The 16,748-nt window shown below is 43.2% G+C and overlaps 1 protein-coding gene across 1 annotated transcript in view; it reads left to right on the top strand.

Moving 5' to 3' along the window:
- Positions 1-16,748, top strand: part of cwf19l1 (CWF19 like cell cycle control factor 1) — a 50,773-nt gene that overhangs the window by 20,719 nt on the left and 13,306 nt on the right. The window contains exons 5-7 of the mRNA XM_084330465.1: positions 4-218; positions 585-700; positions 9,658-9,742. Coding sequence (XP_084186591.1) covers positions 4-218; positions 585-700; positions 9,658-9,742 — 416 coding nt within the window. The remainder of the gene's footprint in view (positions 1-3; positions 219-584; positions 701-9,657; positions 9,743-16,748) is intronic.

Genomic DNA, 16,748 nt, shown 5'->3' with positions numbered 1-16,748 from the left:
CAGGTCGTAGGGGCGTCTTCACAGGGGCCTCAGGCCTGCAGATAGCCTACGTCAGCGGCCGGGAGGCGCTGGAGGAGCCGGCCCCGGCCCACTGCTTCACCCCCAAAGACCTCAGTGCCCTGGTGTCCCCGCTGGTCACCAACTCCAAGTTTAAAGGGGTGGACATCCTGCTGACATCCCAGTGGCCCAGAGGAGTGTGGCAGTACGGAAACAATCCGGTGAGTGTATGTGTGTTTGTGTGTAATGGAAGAGACCAGTAGAAGTATACTGCGTGTCTAATAGAAGAGACCAGTAGAAGTGTATTGTATGTCCTTTTCAGTCATTCTCTTCTGACCTCATTTTGAAGGAACACTGCAACTTTGCAGCGATTAGTCTTCCCCAGAGTCGGAGAAGAAGATAGGAACCCTTCTCATCTCTGTATGTGTGCAGTACAGAGAGAGAGACCTGCAGCACGCTAGCCACTGGAAGTGGATCAATGACTCACTCACTCACTCACTCACTCACTCACTCACTCACTCACTCACTCACTCACTCTCTCACTCCCATGCTGACAGACTCCTTCCTCTGTGTTCTCTCTCTTGCAGGAGGTCAATACGAAGTTCTGTGGAACGGGTTCCATTGCTAGCCTTGGTGACAAGCTGAAGCCGCGCTACCACTTTGCTGCACTAGAGGGCGCTCACTATGAGAGACTTCCATACAGGTATATCAGTCTGTGACTGTAGGTACATTTGTATAGATCAGGAACCCCCGCTCCAGATTTGTACCTTCCCGACATTATTTTTGCAGAGCCAAAGGTACCAGAGAGTGATAGGATTTCCTCTTTGGTTCATTTTAGCGTAAATTAATTATATTTCGGGAATGATTTTCTATTTCATAATTTATTTATTTAACCAGGCAGGTCAATTAAGAACAAATTCTTACTTACAATGACGGCCTGGCAAGAGGACAATAGGACCTCTCGCAGGGTAACAGGGAAATATATATATATAATAAACAAATAAACCAAAGAGAACAATCCAGATAAGACTATTGGACACAGACGATACATACATCAAAGAGGTAAGTGTGAAGGAAAGGGTGTGCCTGATTATGACCGCTTGCTAATTTTATCCAAGTTGGCCTGATTTCCAATTAGAATAATGAGGCTTACTTCCATTCCAAAGTTTTATTACCATTAGTTATGTGCAGGTTCACCATGAAGTTTCAATGAATGTGGTTTCTATTAAAAGAAGGAAGTATACATATAAGTACAGTAAATAGTCGCAGATTGTCTTTTAAAAAGGTAAACAACCTTCATAGTTCTGAAATTGCTATGAGTAATGCTCATGTGAATAATACTATGCAATTATTTTAAATGGCCACTAGGTGTCAGGGTAAGACCATGCGATAACAATATGGAACCATGAAGCAGGGGAACAAATATGCACGTGAGCCAACATGTGGCCGATTATAATATGTTGTTTGTAAATGTAGCGACACAACTTAAAACCTGTTACATAGTCTATGAATAAGGCATGTTAATGCACACTAATTATATCCCCATTCTTCTGGGCAACAAATTAAACATTGGTGCTTAGTACTTAGTAGGTTAGCAAGATACAACCGATATCTAAGCAGTAGACTAGAGAAACGTTAAAGGATGTTACTAATAATATAGCTGCATGAAGTTAGCTTGTCATGAATACAACTTGCAAACTGCAATATGAAATAACTAACAGTAATGCCCTTCAGAATGTATAATGCTACCAGGTGAATGGGAGAGCGAGACTGTTCTTGTCTTAACCCTACGGGAACTGACTAGAATGAACAAAGCGCTTGTGTAAAGAGTCACTAGAAAGGGTGGTGATATAACACGCAGTATATTATAGCAGGAATTTTACACAGTAAGGGAATTAGAACACACACCAAACAAACACAATTACAAGGTAATTGAAATAGCTTGGTGATTACAGGTTGATCTAAAACATTGCAGATTATTTATTTACAGACAGTCACATTCTTCTGCCCTCCACCACGTTAGATTTTGTCCCTCCGGCCTTCGCCCCTCTTCCTGTTGTGAATGAATTCAAACTTTATTAACAGATTGCAGAATGGGTACAATACAGTACGGCTCAATACACAATTGTTAAGGGGATGCAGACCAGAGAAAGACTTTCGTCTTGTTTACATCAGGGTCCCCCATTTTCAATTCATAGTGACATTTATGACATACACAACATGCATGACATCATGACATTTATGGCATAGGGACATACATGACATACAGGTATATAGTACTGTTACATTTGTGATATACGATATGCAAATATACAGTACTGTTACCCAGAGATCCTAACTGAGAATATATACATATGATGGGGAGGAGACTGTACATTAGGAGGGGGTGGGTGGGTGGGAGAGAAATATACATACGGTGGGGAGAAAATATATACATACGGTGGGGAGGAGACTGTACATTAGGAGGGGGTGGGTGGGTGGGAGAGAAATATACATATGGTGGGGAGAAAATATATACATACGGTGGGGAGGAGACTGTCTATTAGGAGGGGGGGGGGGGGGTTGGACATTTACGGTTGCCAGTTTAGAATTGCCTCCCGTAGGTGCTCTTTTTTTTTATTATTTTTTAATCTTTTTTCCTCCCCCTCTTTTTCCGATTTTTCTCCCATCCCACTGTTAGTTGTTATGCCAATTCCCAACTCCCTTCCTGGTTGTTGCGCACCCCCCCCTACTGTTGGTCCGAGAGGCCGGAGACTGTCACATGCTATCCTCCGACACATGCGCAGCCAGCCGGCAGCCAGCCTGGCAGCGCAGATTCTCACTGGGAGAGTGTAACGCGTGGAAGGTCACACTACCTCCCTCCAGATCCTTCCTTCGCTGAGCAGGTGCCCCGACCGAACTGTAGGAGTATTTTTCTGTTTACAACGCCCAGGACCCACCTATCAGCTTTCCCACCCTCTAATACTGCCAATTGTATTAGTACGGACGACCAGCCAAACTGAAAACAATGTGGAGAGCTGGATTCGAACACGTGAACCCAGCGTCTCCAGCATTGGTGGTGAGTGCCTTGCCCACTGCATCACCTAGCCGCCCCCGTAGGTGCTCTTTAAGAGCGGTTTTGAATGTGGGCGTTCCACATTGCGAAATGTGTTTAGTCCCTTGTTTGTGCCGAATCTGGGTTGCACATGATTTGTGGAACTCCCTCTGGTGTTGTGGGTGTGGTATTCACTGACCTTTGGGAAGTATTTCGACATGTACATGGGTACCTATGTGGTGTAGTGTATTGCAAGTTGCTGTACTCTGTCGTCTACTCTAAGCCATCCTAGGTAGTCAAAGTGGGCAGGGGTGAGGTGGGTTCTAGGAGTAAGGTCAAGTAGTAGTCTGACCAGTTTGTTTTGTGATGTTTGTAATCTTGTTTTTAGCGCCTTTGAGGTGCTTTGGTACCATGAGGTGCAAGCATAGTCGTAGTACCCTTGAATGAGTGCTCCTGCCAGAGTCTTCAGGGTATTCTTGTTTACCAGAGAGGAGATCCTTTACAATAATCTAGTTCGTTGGTTGACTTTTTTGATTACATTGGATGCCATTTTGTCACAGGAAAGATTTGCCTCTAGGATGGAACCCAGGTATGTAATTTCATCTTTCCTTGTGACAATATTGTCACCCACTGTAACTGAGAAGCCGTCGGTCTTGCTGAGTTTGTTATTTAATCCGAAGAGAATGGACTCTGTTTTACCCAGGTGTAATGATAGTTTATCAGCGAGCCAGGTGCAGATTCTGCCGAGTTCTGAGCTGAGGGTTTTTTCAACCTGTAACTTGTTCTTGTCAGAGACCAGCAAGGCTGAGTCGTCCGCGAACAAGAGCAAGCAGTCACAAGCTGACGACATGTCATTTGCATAAATTAGGAACAGTAGCGGACCTAGTATGCTTCCTTGTGGAACACCACAGATCACTGGGAGGGGGGGGGGGGGATAGGGTACCATTTACCTCCACCATCTGTTCTCTCCCCTCCAGGTAGGATTGCATCCAGCTCACTGATAGACTATCAAAACCAATAGACCTGTCTCAAACCCTGCCCCTTTTCTTGATCCTCCAATCACAGCTGTCGCTTACCTCCGACTTCCTCGTACAAACTTTGTTTGTACGAGGAAGTCAGAGGTAAGCGACAGCTGTGATTGGAGGATCAAAAAAAGAGGGCAGGGTTTTGAGACAGGTCCATTGCTTTTAGCTTGTGAATCAGAATGGAGTGATTGACAGTGTCGAAGGCCTTTTGTAGGTCCAGCATGACCTACAATGGTCTTTGCTAATAGCTAATAGTCAATAGCTGACAGGCAGGGCTGAACAATACAAATATCACGTTGATTCATTTGACAGATTGTTGTCGGTTTTGTCTATTTGCGGTGGTTCTAACTGGTATTGTGTTGGTCCACAAATAAATCTCTTTATGGGAAACCTTGAATGGCCAACAATGGGTGTCTTGTCTCTGTTGGACTTGTCAGAGATTCCGACCTTTCTCCGAGCCTCTTTGAAAGAGGGGGATCCGTCGCAACAAATTATTTAGTTCTATTCAAATGTGGATTTATTTTATAGTTTAATTATTCTAAATTAATAAGAATAACCGAGCAGTTGATGCAGAAAAATAAAAGACAACAGAATATATTCCCGAGTCAGTGAGTCCCTTAGCTGTCCAGCAGTTCGCCTCAAGAAGCTCCTGTCTGTCCAGTGAGTCTGTCATATAGCTAAACGTAGGAGTTCCTGGCCCTCCCTCGACAGAGAGAGAGAGAACTCTCAAGGTCAGCCTACAAATGGAATAAATTACCATGGAACCTCAACAGTAGATATGGCATATTGTAGACACTGTTTCATAGTCCTTTTACAATAGATATAATTATAGATAGATGGATATAAATAGATAGCTTTATAATTAATAAATAAATAAATAAATAATTAATCATACCAAAATAAAAACGTCATATACTCTCCAAACATGAATCAACATTTCTCATCCACTCAACTCTTCATTCACTTGACCAGTAGGGGGCAGACTTGAGAACTGGAGAGATGCTCCGCTGTTTATTGACCTCCCATCTGGATTCACATATATACACCACTCAATGCTGATTCAAAACTGTTTTATGGAGCAATACACAAGGCCTATTATGATTGGTGGCTTGAGACCTATGGCCTTGGTAGGACCACTTTTACTGTTTAGTGGGTGTAATTATACTCTTGGAGCCAAATTGCTTGCCTTGTCCCCAGTGGCGTCATTTCAGTAAAAGCCAAGGTATGGCAATTAGGGAGGGTGGGGGGGTGGGTGAAGGGGGGGTTTCCCCCCCTTGGTGGATTTTTTTTGTAAAATAAGTTGCGCAATAGTCACTTTTGGTGAGTTGTTTCTAGGACTACACAAGCATTTTTAGTATAGAAATGTGTCAACAGACTAAAGCAGGGAACCACAATATTTTGCATACAAATTATGCAGAATATAATATCATAACTGTCTATTATTTTTCTTGCAATTGAGCCAATTTTCCTTAGGTACGGTTTTGAGGTGTGTGTTCAACAGATTGTAGTATCAAAAACACGTTCACAAAAAGTATGGGTTACTGAATGCTAAACTGCACTGTTATAATCACTAAGCCATTGTAAGACCTTACCTGTGTGTCCCTGTATCACTTGTCTCTGCTGCCCTTTGATTAAAAAACGTCTATGTCCATTTTCCTTTTTTGTGGCATATTTGAGTTAGTCACCTATAGTAAAAGTCACCTAGTAAAAGTGAGATAATTGACAATATCAAAACATGCTAGGGCTGTACCGAATAGTTCGAAGCTTCGTTCATAATTTTGACATTCGAATTCTAAATCAACATAAAAATAAAAATTAATTATATATATAAAAAAAAAAAAATTGCCAAGGTAAAGGCCATACCAAAATGACACCCCTGCTTGTCCCTTTTTGGGAAGGCATGTTAAAAAAAATATATATTCTTTGTCCTTCACCTTTGTGGCAAGGTCGGCGCATATTTCCCTTATGCCCTATCCCCTGGTGTTTTTGCCAATGAATAGTGTGAAATATGATGCCCAGGTTAGGGCTGTCTTAAATACTTCGAAGCTTCGTTCGATGGCCATGGGATTCGAATATGAAAATAAAATTCGATTATTAACTTTGTTAACTACAACAAGCAATGCTGTTTGTTATTTAAGATGAGGTCGGACTCGGCACTGACAGATTTGTGTTCATTGTGCTGCTTTTATAAAGCCTCAAATGACGGCTTACAATATTTCATGAAAGCAAAGTGTTTTGTTTGTCTAAGATTTAAAAAGGGTTTAAACTTTACAGCACTGACAAAGTTGAACAAAGTGTTGTACAAGTCCCACACAGCTTCGAATTAAAATCTAATCTCGGCCCCGAAGGTCAGCCCTAGCCCAGGTGCACTTTTTTATCTTTTATTTTAACGGAGTGCGTCCTGGCCAATAGCACTTAGCCCACCTGAGTTCTTTTCACTTGTCCTCTGTGTTTTGTTTTATTTTCCACACAGAATCACCGGGGTTCATTTGAGCTGGGTTTCCTTAGTTGACGGGAAGGTTTGCGCTCCTGACCTGTGTGAACAAAACTCAAGACATCTTAGTTAGAGTTTGCACTTATTCACTTGTCAATGTCATTATATAAACAATGTAGATAACACTTTGCTTAAGAAAGATTTGATTAAGAACGATTTATCCTGTATTCAATTGCCTCCCCGCCCTATTTCATTACAGATAGTTCCTTCCTCATATCACATAGAGCCCTATTTCATGACGGATAGTTCCTTCCTCATATCACATAGAGCCCTATTTCATGACGGATAGTTCCTTCCTCATATCACATAGAGCCCTATTTCATGACGGATAGTTCCTTCCTCATATCACATAGAGCCCTATTTCATTACAGATAGTTCCTTCCTCATATCACATAGAGCCCTATTTCATGACATAGTTCCTTCCTCATATCACATAGAGCCCTATTTCATGACAGATAGTTCCTTCCTCATATCACATAGAGCCCTATTTCATGACAGATAGTTCCTTCCTCATATCACATAGAGCCCTATTTCATGACAGATGGTTCCTTCCTCGTATCACCTAGAGCCCTATTTCATGACGGATAGTTCCTTCCTCATATCACATAGAGCCCTATTTCATGACGGATAGTTCCTTCCTCATATCACCTAGAGCCCTATTTCATGACGGATAGTTCCTTCCTCATATCACCTAGAGCCCTATTTCATGACAGATAGTTCCTTCCTCATATCACATAGAGAGCCAGTAAAATTGTGTACGATGGTTTACACATTTACCATAAGTGGCTCTCACACTATTGGAATAACATTTAGTCACATGGAATTTGTTCTAGTGACTGGCCTTCTCTGTTATGATTATGATCTAGTGTGAGATTTGATATGCCTGGCTTTTCCCCCCAACTCTTTATGTTCACTCGACGTGACTGTAAATGAGGGAAACCTCAGTTCACTTTCGAGTTAAATAACAGTTTGAAATGAACATTTTTATGTTTGATTGTTTAGAGTTAGTAATCACATCATGTCGGGTGTTATCTGCCTACAGAAGTCTGTTGGTCAGAGGTCATGTTAACTCCGTTGGTAGTGTAATTTGTAATACGTGTGGCGGGGTGAGTGCTTGTGGTAGGGTCAGGGAATGCAGATCTTGTTTTAATGCTGCACTTTGACTGTGTTTAACTCCCTGTGGTACACTTTTCACTTTGAATGTGAATGCTAACGGGAGACAGAAGAATGGGTTTTCTTCCTTTAGCAGAATTTGTTTCTTCTTTGACAACCCTGAGCAGGGCACCCCCCTTCATGTGATGAGAACATGCAACACACCCTTGGTCATTGTGACTTTCTAATCATTGTAGTAGTGGTGGGGGGAAATATTGATACGTAGTAGTATCGATATTTTATTATTTATTTATATAAAAAAAAATTGTATATATTTTTTTTGTATAAGGAAGTTGCATTGTTCATTTCAATACCTGTAATAGTACAGTAGTCCACGCACGCGTGTGCATTCAGTTAAGTTGGAATATGACTGTAATACAAACAGTTAAGTTTGTCAGGTACATGCAACACGGATTACAGTGTTGACATCCGTCTGCTTGAGAAAATCCCATTTGCTGCAATAAAAATGATTGAAGTGAGATGAACAGACTGAAAACTTTATTTGATTAGATAAAACACGTTGACAAAGTTTTACTTTGCAGTTGAAAAAAGGTAATACATCGCAATATTAATATCGCAGTACTCAGCATATCGCAATATATTTTGAATCGCAATACTATCGTATCGTATCGTGACTTAAGTATGGTGATAATATGGTCTGGTGAGGCCTCTGGTGATTCCCACCCCTACACTGTAGTGTCCTTCATTCAGAGACACTGATGTCTGGAGAACACGCCTTGTAGTCCGGGGTCGCTCTGCAGAGCCACATGAGAACACGCCTTGTAGTCCGGGGCCGCTCTGCAGAGCCACATGAGAACACGCCTTGTAGTCCGGGGCCGCTCTGCAGAGCCACATGAGAACACGCCTTGTAGGCCGGGGCCGCTCTGCAGAGCCACATGAGAACACGCCTTGTAGGCCGGGGCCGCTCTGCAGAGCCACATGAGAACACGTTTTGTAGTCCGGGGCCGCTCTGCAGAGCCACATGAGAACACGCCTTGTAGGCCGGGGCCGCTCTGCAGAGCCACATGAGAACACGCCTTGTAGTCCGGGGCCTCTCTGCAGAGCCACATGAGAACACGCCTTGTAGGCCCCGGGGCCTCTCTCTCTGCAGAGCCACATGAGAACACGCCTTGTAGGCCGGGGCCTCTCTGCAGAGCCACATGAGAACACCACTTGTAGGCCGGGGCCTCTCTGCAGAGCCACATGAGAACACCACTTGTAGGCCGGGGCCTCTCTGCAGAGCCACATGAGAACACGCCTTGTAGGCCCCGGGGCCCCTCTCTCTGCAGAGCCACATGAGAACACGCCTTGTAGGCCGGGGCCCTCTCTCTGCAGAGCCACATGAGAACACGCCTTGTAGGCCGGGTCCCTCTCTCTGCAGAGCCACATGAGAACACGCCTTGTAGGCCGGGGCCTCTCTGCAGAGCCACATGAGAACACCACTTGTAGGCCGGGGCCTCTCTGCAGAGCCACATGAGAACACGCCTTGTAGGCCGGGGCCTCTCTGCAGAGCCACATGAGAACACGCCTTGTAGGCCGGGGCCTCTCTGCAGAGCCACGTGAGAACACGCCTTGTAGGCCCCGGGGCCTCTCTCTCTGCAGAGCCACATGAGCACACGCCTTGTAGGCCCCGGGCCCTCTCTGCAGAGCCACGTGAGAACACGCCTTGTAGGCCGGGGCCTCTCTGCAGAGCCACATGAGAACACGCCTTGTAGGCCGGGGCCTCTCTGCAGAGCCACATGAGAACACGCCTTGTAGGCCGGGGCCTAGTCTCTGCAGAGCCACATGCACATTTAGCTTTTTTCAACTATTACAGCCTCCTATGATTTGGATATTGCACGAGGCCATATTGCGATTTAGACCCCACTGACAGGAAATAAAACTTCGGTCCAAGCTGTTCCCTAGCAACGGAATACCACTGAAACAGATTTTGTGTGTGTGTTTTTAATCCTCAGGAATCACGTTATCCTTCAGGAGAATGCCCAGCATGTCAGCCGCTTCATCGCCCTGGCAACCGTCAACAACCCAGCTAAAAAGAAGGTGTGAGCATTTCTGTACTTGGTGTGAAGGAAAGAAGCTAGTCACACAGTCGTAGCCTCGACGAAGACATTATTTATGGAAACAAGGGACATGTTGACATGACAGTCTCGCGGTCTTGGTATACTTGCTAAAACTGGACATGGAAAGCTGCACAAAAACAGGTCAGAGACCTTTTTCTGCTGTGATCTCAACATAACCGTGTTTTATGTTTACGTTGCAAATGAACTGATCGGCCCTGATCTGCCCCCTAGTGGATAGACTTTTCAATCCTCCAGGTACAAGGCAAAATATGCAGGCAGGTATGGGAACAATGCTGCTCACAACGCAGTTGCTTGTCTATTCGTACACATTGGTTAAAAACAACTATACTGAGAGTCTGAGACCCTTAGAGGACATACCCTGTCCTCTTAACATACATTTCCTGTCTCTGTCTGTCCTGCATTAACACTAGGGATGGACGTGAATAATCGATTACTCACCGTTTCAACTGACAAGTGGTTTTTGAGGGAACTCTATTATTATTATTAGGGCTTTATCGCATTACTTTCGATACATTTTTTTTTATCTACCTTTTCTCCCATTTTCTATTTTTCTCCCATCCCAATTTCGTATTATCCAATTCTACCCTCCCCTGTCTCCAACGTTGTTAGACCATGCCTCCCACTGGTCGGCTGCAGTGAGGACCAAGCCTTGCATCACGTGTCCCCTCCGGTACACGAGGAGGCAGCTGTCGCATCTTTTCACCTGTACAGCGCGATCTCTCAGCGGCGAGGAGTAACGCGTGGGAGGCTCACGCTGCCCCCGTTTGCTTCCTGATTCTGCTGCACAGGCGCACCAACCGACCTGTAGGAGTCGCTGTCCACAACGGCCGATCCCCACCCATCGGCTTTCCCACCCCCTAATACTGCCAATTGTATTAGTATGAACGACCAGCCAAGCCGGAAGCAACGGCGTTAGTGGCGAGCGCCTTGCCCACTGCGCCACTTAGCTGCCCTAACTTCGATTAATTAACTACAGAAAAAATTAAACATACAAATTAATTACGCATTTTATCGCACGTCGCAGCACTTTGCTCTCGTCTGTCGGCTCTGGGCTGCGTTTTCGCCGATCAACCTTGTTATTTCCAACATTGTTGGAAAGTTGAATTTGGCGCCTTTCGATCGTCACCCCACTCAACCTATTGCGTGAATCCATTCTCGAGTTACAAGACGAAACATCCGGCGAGCGTCATTTGACAAGCCGTTCAGACAAGTGACCACGTCCGGTTGTGAACGGTCCTGAACTGACCAGTGACCACTGATGGCGAAAATGATTGACGACCGTTGTACTGTAGCTAAGGAGCGTCTGCTCCGAAAGCAATCCCAGACGGGCACTCAGAGTGGGAGAAGGTGACACAAGAAGATGAAGAAGTCCTTTGTTTTGACTCGAGAGGCGAAATTAATGGAAGTGTACAGCCATTTTGGATAATCATGCTGAATTTTTACCGGTACACACATTACAAAAACCTCATTTCCCGTGGGATTTTTATAAACCACTGAACAGAAATGCGAGTACACAACTTTTTACTTCAGTGTGTTCAAACCTCTGTTACTCTATTTCATTAGCACTCAAAGTGGTTTTTCTTTATTGTGTAAGAAACTTCAGAATGCTACCTTTCAAAAGAGCAAAGGTCCTTTGCGCTATATATATATATTAGGGCTGACCCCTATTAATCGATTAGTCGACTAATCGGTCGAAAGGGGCCGTAGTCGACTGGCCAACCTCTTAGTCGAATATAATAAAAATAAAAAGTAAATAAAAATATATATATATATTTTTTTTTATCGTTTTCTTTTTTTTAAAGAAAAGAGGCCTAGAAGCGTGGCTAACGCTAATGGCACGCATACCAGAGGCTAACTGCCTACAAAAACAGGCACAGAGGCACTGAAAGAGGATTTCACCCATCTAATGAACACACTATACTACTACAAATATCAATAATGCAGGACCTGTTGCAGAGGTCTTTATTCGGCATGCAACGACACTCAATGTTTTTAGCGGTACATACAGCGGTTAGTTTAGCACACACACCGGAACACACACACGCATGCATTGTCTCTTTAGGATCAAGATTTATCCATCAGTGGACCAATTGCATGCTTTTGCAGAGGACAAGAAGCCTTCAGTCGACTCCTTCAGACATTAAGCACCCCCCACAGCCCAAATGGAATGATACATTTTTTTTATTTTTTTTAGTCGACCAATAGTCTACTAACGGCAAATTTTGGCCAATCCTAGTCGACCATCCAAATCCTTAGTCGGGGACAGCCCTAATATATATTATTCCTAAAATTGCTGCACTTTGTTAAAAATTGCATTGATCTGACTGTTGGTCTGTGTAGTAGCAAATAAACAAGATGTTGCTGCTTAAACGTATGTATATTCATTGATTCACTCGTATACCAAAATCGATTTTAATTGAAAATGTTTGCTTTTCACATAAAATATTGATATGCATTTAAAATGTGATTAATTTTGATTAACTATAAAGTCTTGAATTAATTCAGTTAAACTTTTTTAATAGAGTCCCACTACTAATTATTATTATTATTTATATTTTGTATTTGGTTACCACTAGGGATGTTTGATATTGGCTTTTTTACCGATATCCAATATACCGATATTGTCCAACTCTTAATTTCCGATACCGATATATGCAGGGTCCCCCCCCCCAAAAAAAGAGTAATTTCAGGTAATTAACATTACATATCTCTTGTCGTGGAATGAACACAACATTATGCATACTTTTGACAATAAATAAAATAATAATTTGTTCTTACTTGATTGCCTGGGTAAATAAAGTTTAAATAAATGTAAAAAAAATATTACATTTTAATGCGAATATCGGCCGATAATATCGGACATCCCTAGACCCTAGTTACCACCAAGTACGTCCATCAAAAGTGTTTGGTTTTGCCACTAAAACAGAAATCCTACTCTGAAATCCTACAAGACGTGACAACACTGGAAGCTGTGGAGCATGAGAGAGTAACAAGGATTCTATGGATAGTATGCTAACGTTAACCGCAAAACATTTGTTGCATTGGAATACAGCCTGCTTAGCGTTATATAAAAGATAAAAACAGCGGTTTGTGTTTGTGCATTTCCAAAATCGTGCTAAAAACATGTTTCGTTCATAAACTATTGATACGGAACAAATATGCCGTTTCATGAGCGGAGACTCTGGGTTCCATTCCCGCTGTCAGCCATACCTCCGGCTTGGTCAGTCGTCCCTACAAATACAATGCAGTGGAAAGCCGGTGAGGGTCTGAGTCGTTGCAACCTCCTACTGGACGGTTGGGGTGCCTGTTCAGTGGGGAGGGGATCTGGGGGAGATGGTGTGAAACTTCGTACGCATCTAGCAACTCCACATGCATCGGAGGAGGCATGTGGTAGTCTACACCGCGTGATTTTTTCCCGTAGCCTTTGTTTGCGAAGACGCTCTCTGATTGGCTAGCCCGCGTACAGCGAAGACCCTCTCTGATTGGTTTAGCTCCGAAGGGTCTCTTCCGCCTTGTACATAATATTCTCTGCTTCGAAGTGGTTATGCTTTGGCCCTCTTTCGAAGTGGGTTATGCTTAGAGTTAGGGAAGTGGGTTATGCTTAGAGTAGCCCTAACCCTAACTCTAAGCATAACCCACTTCGAAAGAGGGCCAAAGCATAACCACTTCGAAGTAGAGAATATATATGTACAATTCGGACATTTCTATCCCAGAGCCCTTCGGAGCTAAACCAATCAGAGGGTCTTCGCTGTTGCGGGCTAGCCAATCAGAGCGTCTTCGCAAACGAAGGGTACGGAAAAAAATCACGCGTCTACACCTTCCCCAGACAGTCAGTAGGGAAGCATGTGGTAGTCTACACCTTCCCCAGACCGTCAGTAGGGCAGCATGTGGTAGTCTACACCTTCCCCAGACCGTCAGTAGGGCAGCATGTGGTAGTCTACACCCTCTCCAGACCGTCAGTAGGGCAGCATGTGGTAGTCTACACTCTCCCCAGACCGTCAGTAGGGCAGCATGTGGTAGTCTACACCCTCCCTAGACTGTCTGTCAGTAGGGCAGCATTGGTAGTCTACACCCTCTCTAGACCGTCAGTAGGGCAGCATGTGGTAGTCTACACCCTCCCCAGACCGTCAGTAGGGCAGCATGTGGTATTCTACACCCTCCCTAGCCCGTCAGTAGGGCAGCATGTGGTAGTCTACACCCTCCCTAGACCGTCAGTAGGGCAGCATGTGGTACTTGTGGTAGTCTACACCAGTGGTGCCCAACCAGTCGATCGCGATCGACAGGTAGATCGCGGGCTGATTTCAAGTAGATCTCGATTAATAAAATTAGATTATAATTTTTTTTTTTTTTTGTGCAAAATCAACTCTGCCTCTCCTTGTTAACTACAACAAAGCAATTTCTTCACTACACTTACCGGAGTAATGTTAGACCTTCCCGAATACTCATTTATAATTGGTGCAGATTTTAATGCCATTTGGAATCCAAGGATGGACAAATCAAACCCCTCCTTTTCCAGCGAACAAAAAAATGCATCAAATGCATTAATCTTGGTCGAAGATTACAGGTGTAAATTACTTATGGCGATCACTTAACCCCACGACCCGGAAGTACTCCTGTCGATCTGCGAGATATAACACTTTTTCCAGAATAGATTACATTTTTACATCCCCGAGACTATTTGATAACTACGATGTGGAAATGATACCCAATGCATTATCAGATCACTGTTATTTACTCCTAAAAGGAACATTTGGTATACTATCAACCCGAGCCCCAAGATGGCGATTTAACACGATGCTGCTAAATAACAAGGAATTCATTACACAAATCAAAGAAGCTCTTACGGTATTCCTTCGGATGAATGCGAATACGGTGCAGGACCCCAGAATATTATGGATGACGACAAAGGGAATGATCAAGGATTTCACTGATAGCTTTTCCTCCCAAATACGCAAGAATCGATGCTCAAAACTGGATGAACTGGAAACGCTTTACTCAACGTTATTTAATTCTTTACAATACAACAACTCGGTTCGACTGGAAAATCAAGTCAATATACTAAAAAAAGAGATTAACGCCATATATAGACAACAATCTGAAATGCAAATACGCAGCACAAGACAACAGCAGTACTCCCAAGGTTCCAAACCAAGTCACCTATTAGCTATGCGATTAAGAGTAAACGCAAAATTTGCAGATATAACTACCATTAGAGCACAACAAGGACTTGTTACAGAACCCAAAGAAATAAACACGACATTCAAAGAATTCTACTCCAACTTATACAAATCAGATACAACCTTCGATCCAAACAAAATGGACACATATCTTAATCAAATTAACCTCCCTAAACTTTCAGAGGATGACGCTAAACAGTTAGAAACACCGATCACACTAGATGAACTTAGGGAGGCCATATCTGAAATGCAAAGTGGTAGGGCTCCTGGAAGAGACTGTATCCCACCAGAAATGTACCTCTCTTGTTGGGACATAATTTATACTCAGTCAAGGAGGGGAACTTTCATAAGAATGACAATATTGCACTCATAACAGTCCTCCTTAAAAAAGACAAAGACCCCACCGAGTTCGGTAGTTATAGACCTTTAAGCCTCCTCGGAACCGATATCAAATTGTACTCTAAGGTATTAGCCATCAGACTACAAAAGCATATGACGTCTTTAATTCATCCGGACCAAACTGGCTTCATAAGAGGTCGCTTGATCACTGATAACATAAGACAATTACTACACGTACTAGATGCCAACAAGGAAGACAACACACCTAAGGCGATACTGTCCCTGGATGCAATGAAAGCTTTTGACAGGTTGGAATGGTCGTATCTATGGGCAGTATTAGAAAGGATGGGGTTAGGAAAAGGATTCATTGATATGATTAAAGTATTATACAAAGACCCATCGGCCATGATTACAACAGGTACAATCATCTCCTAAATCTTTCCGGTATCACGCTCAGCCAGACAGGGTTGCCCTCTTAGTCCCGGACTATTCGATCTATCATTAGAGCCTTTAGCACAATATATAAGACAATCCCAATCCATAGAACCAATCATAATCAAGGGCACACAACACAAAATTAGTTTATATGCGGACGACGTAAAACTGTTCATGCAAAACCCCAACACCGCATTGCCTCATCTTCTCAAGCTGATTGAGGACTTTGGAGATCTATCGGGATTTAGGATAAATTGGCCGAAGTCGGCCTTCCTCCCACTTAACGCCCCTGCAAAAAGAAATATAACCCTCCCAAAAGAGATACAGATGGTAAAACACTTTAGATGTTTGGGAGTTGAAATATTCCCTACCATAAGCCAAACGGTGAAGCACAATTACATAAAAATCCAAAACAAAATCAAATACGACCTTGTCAGGTGGTCAAAACTTAAAAACTCAGTACAGGCACGGATATCAATAGTTAAGATGGACGTCCTACCTAGAATCAACTTCTTCAGCTCAATGCTACCGTTACCCCCTCCAAAGGGTTACTGGAAAGAATTACACTCCTCCACATACAAATTTATTTGGAATAACAAACCACCACGTATAAAAAGATCCACCGCACAGAGAAACAAAGCAGACGGAGGTATGGCATTTCCAGATTTCTACCACTACTTTAAGGCATACACTTTAAGACCACTAACAACATGGTTTGATCCTCAAGCATTAGTATCCTGGAGAAATTTAGAAAAAAATATAGTAGATCCACATAGGCTGAAGGGCATAGTATACACCAAATTATCAATTAAGCAATGCGAACGGAAATTTGGCCCCATAATCACTCATGCGATCCGGATATGGCGCGAAACACAAAAAAAATATTCTACCCCACATAAATGGCATAATCATACTCCCTTATTCAATAACAATGCACTCTTGATTGGAAAACAACCTATAAGATTCCCTAGATGGGAAAATCAAGACATACACTCATTAGGAGACGTTTTCAAC

Source organism: Notolepis coatsorum (genome assembly GCF_963971535.1).
Source record: "Notolepis coatsorum genome assembly, chromosome: 15".
Taxonomy (NCBI): domain Eukaryota; kingdom Metazoa; phylum Chordata; class Actinopteri; order Aulopiformes; family Paralepididae; genus Notolepis; species Notolepis coatsorum.
The sequence above is the reverse complement of the archived record's forward strand: the minus strand, read 5'-3'. Positions and strand labels throughout refer to the sequence as shown.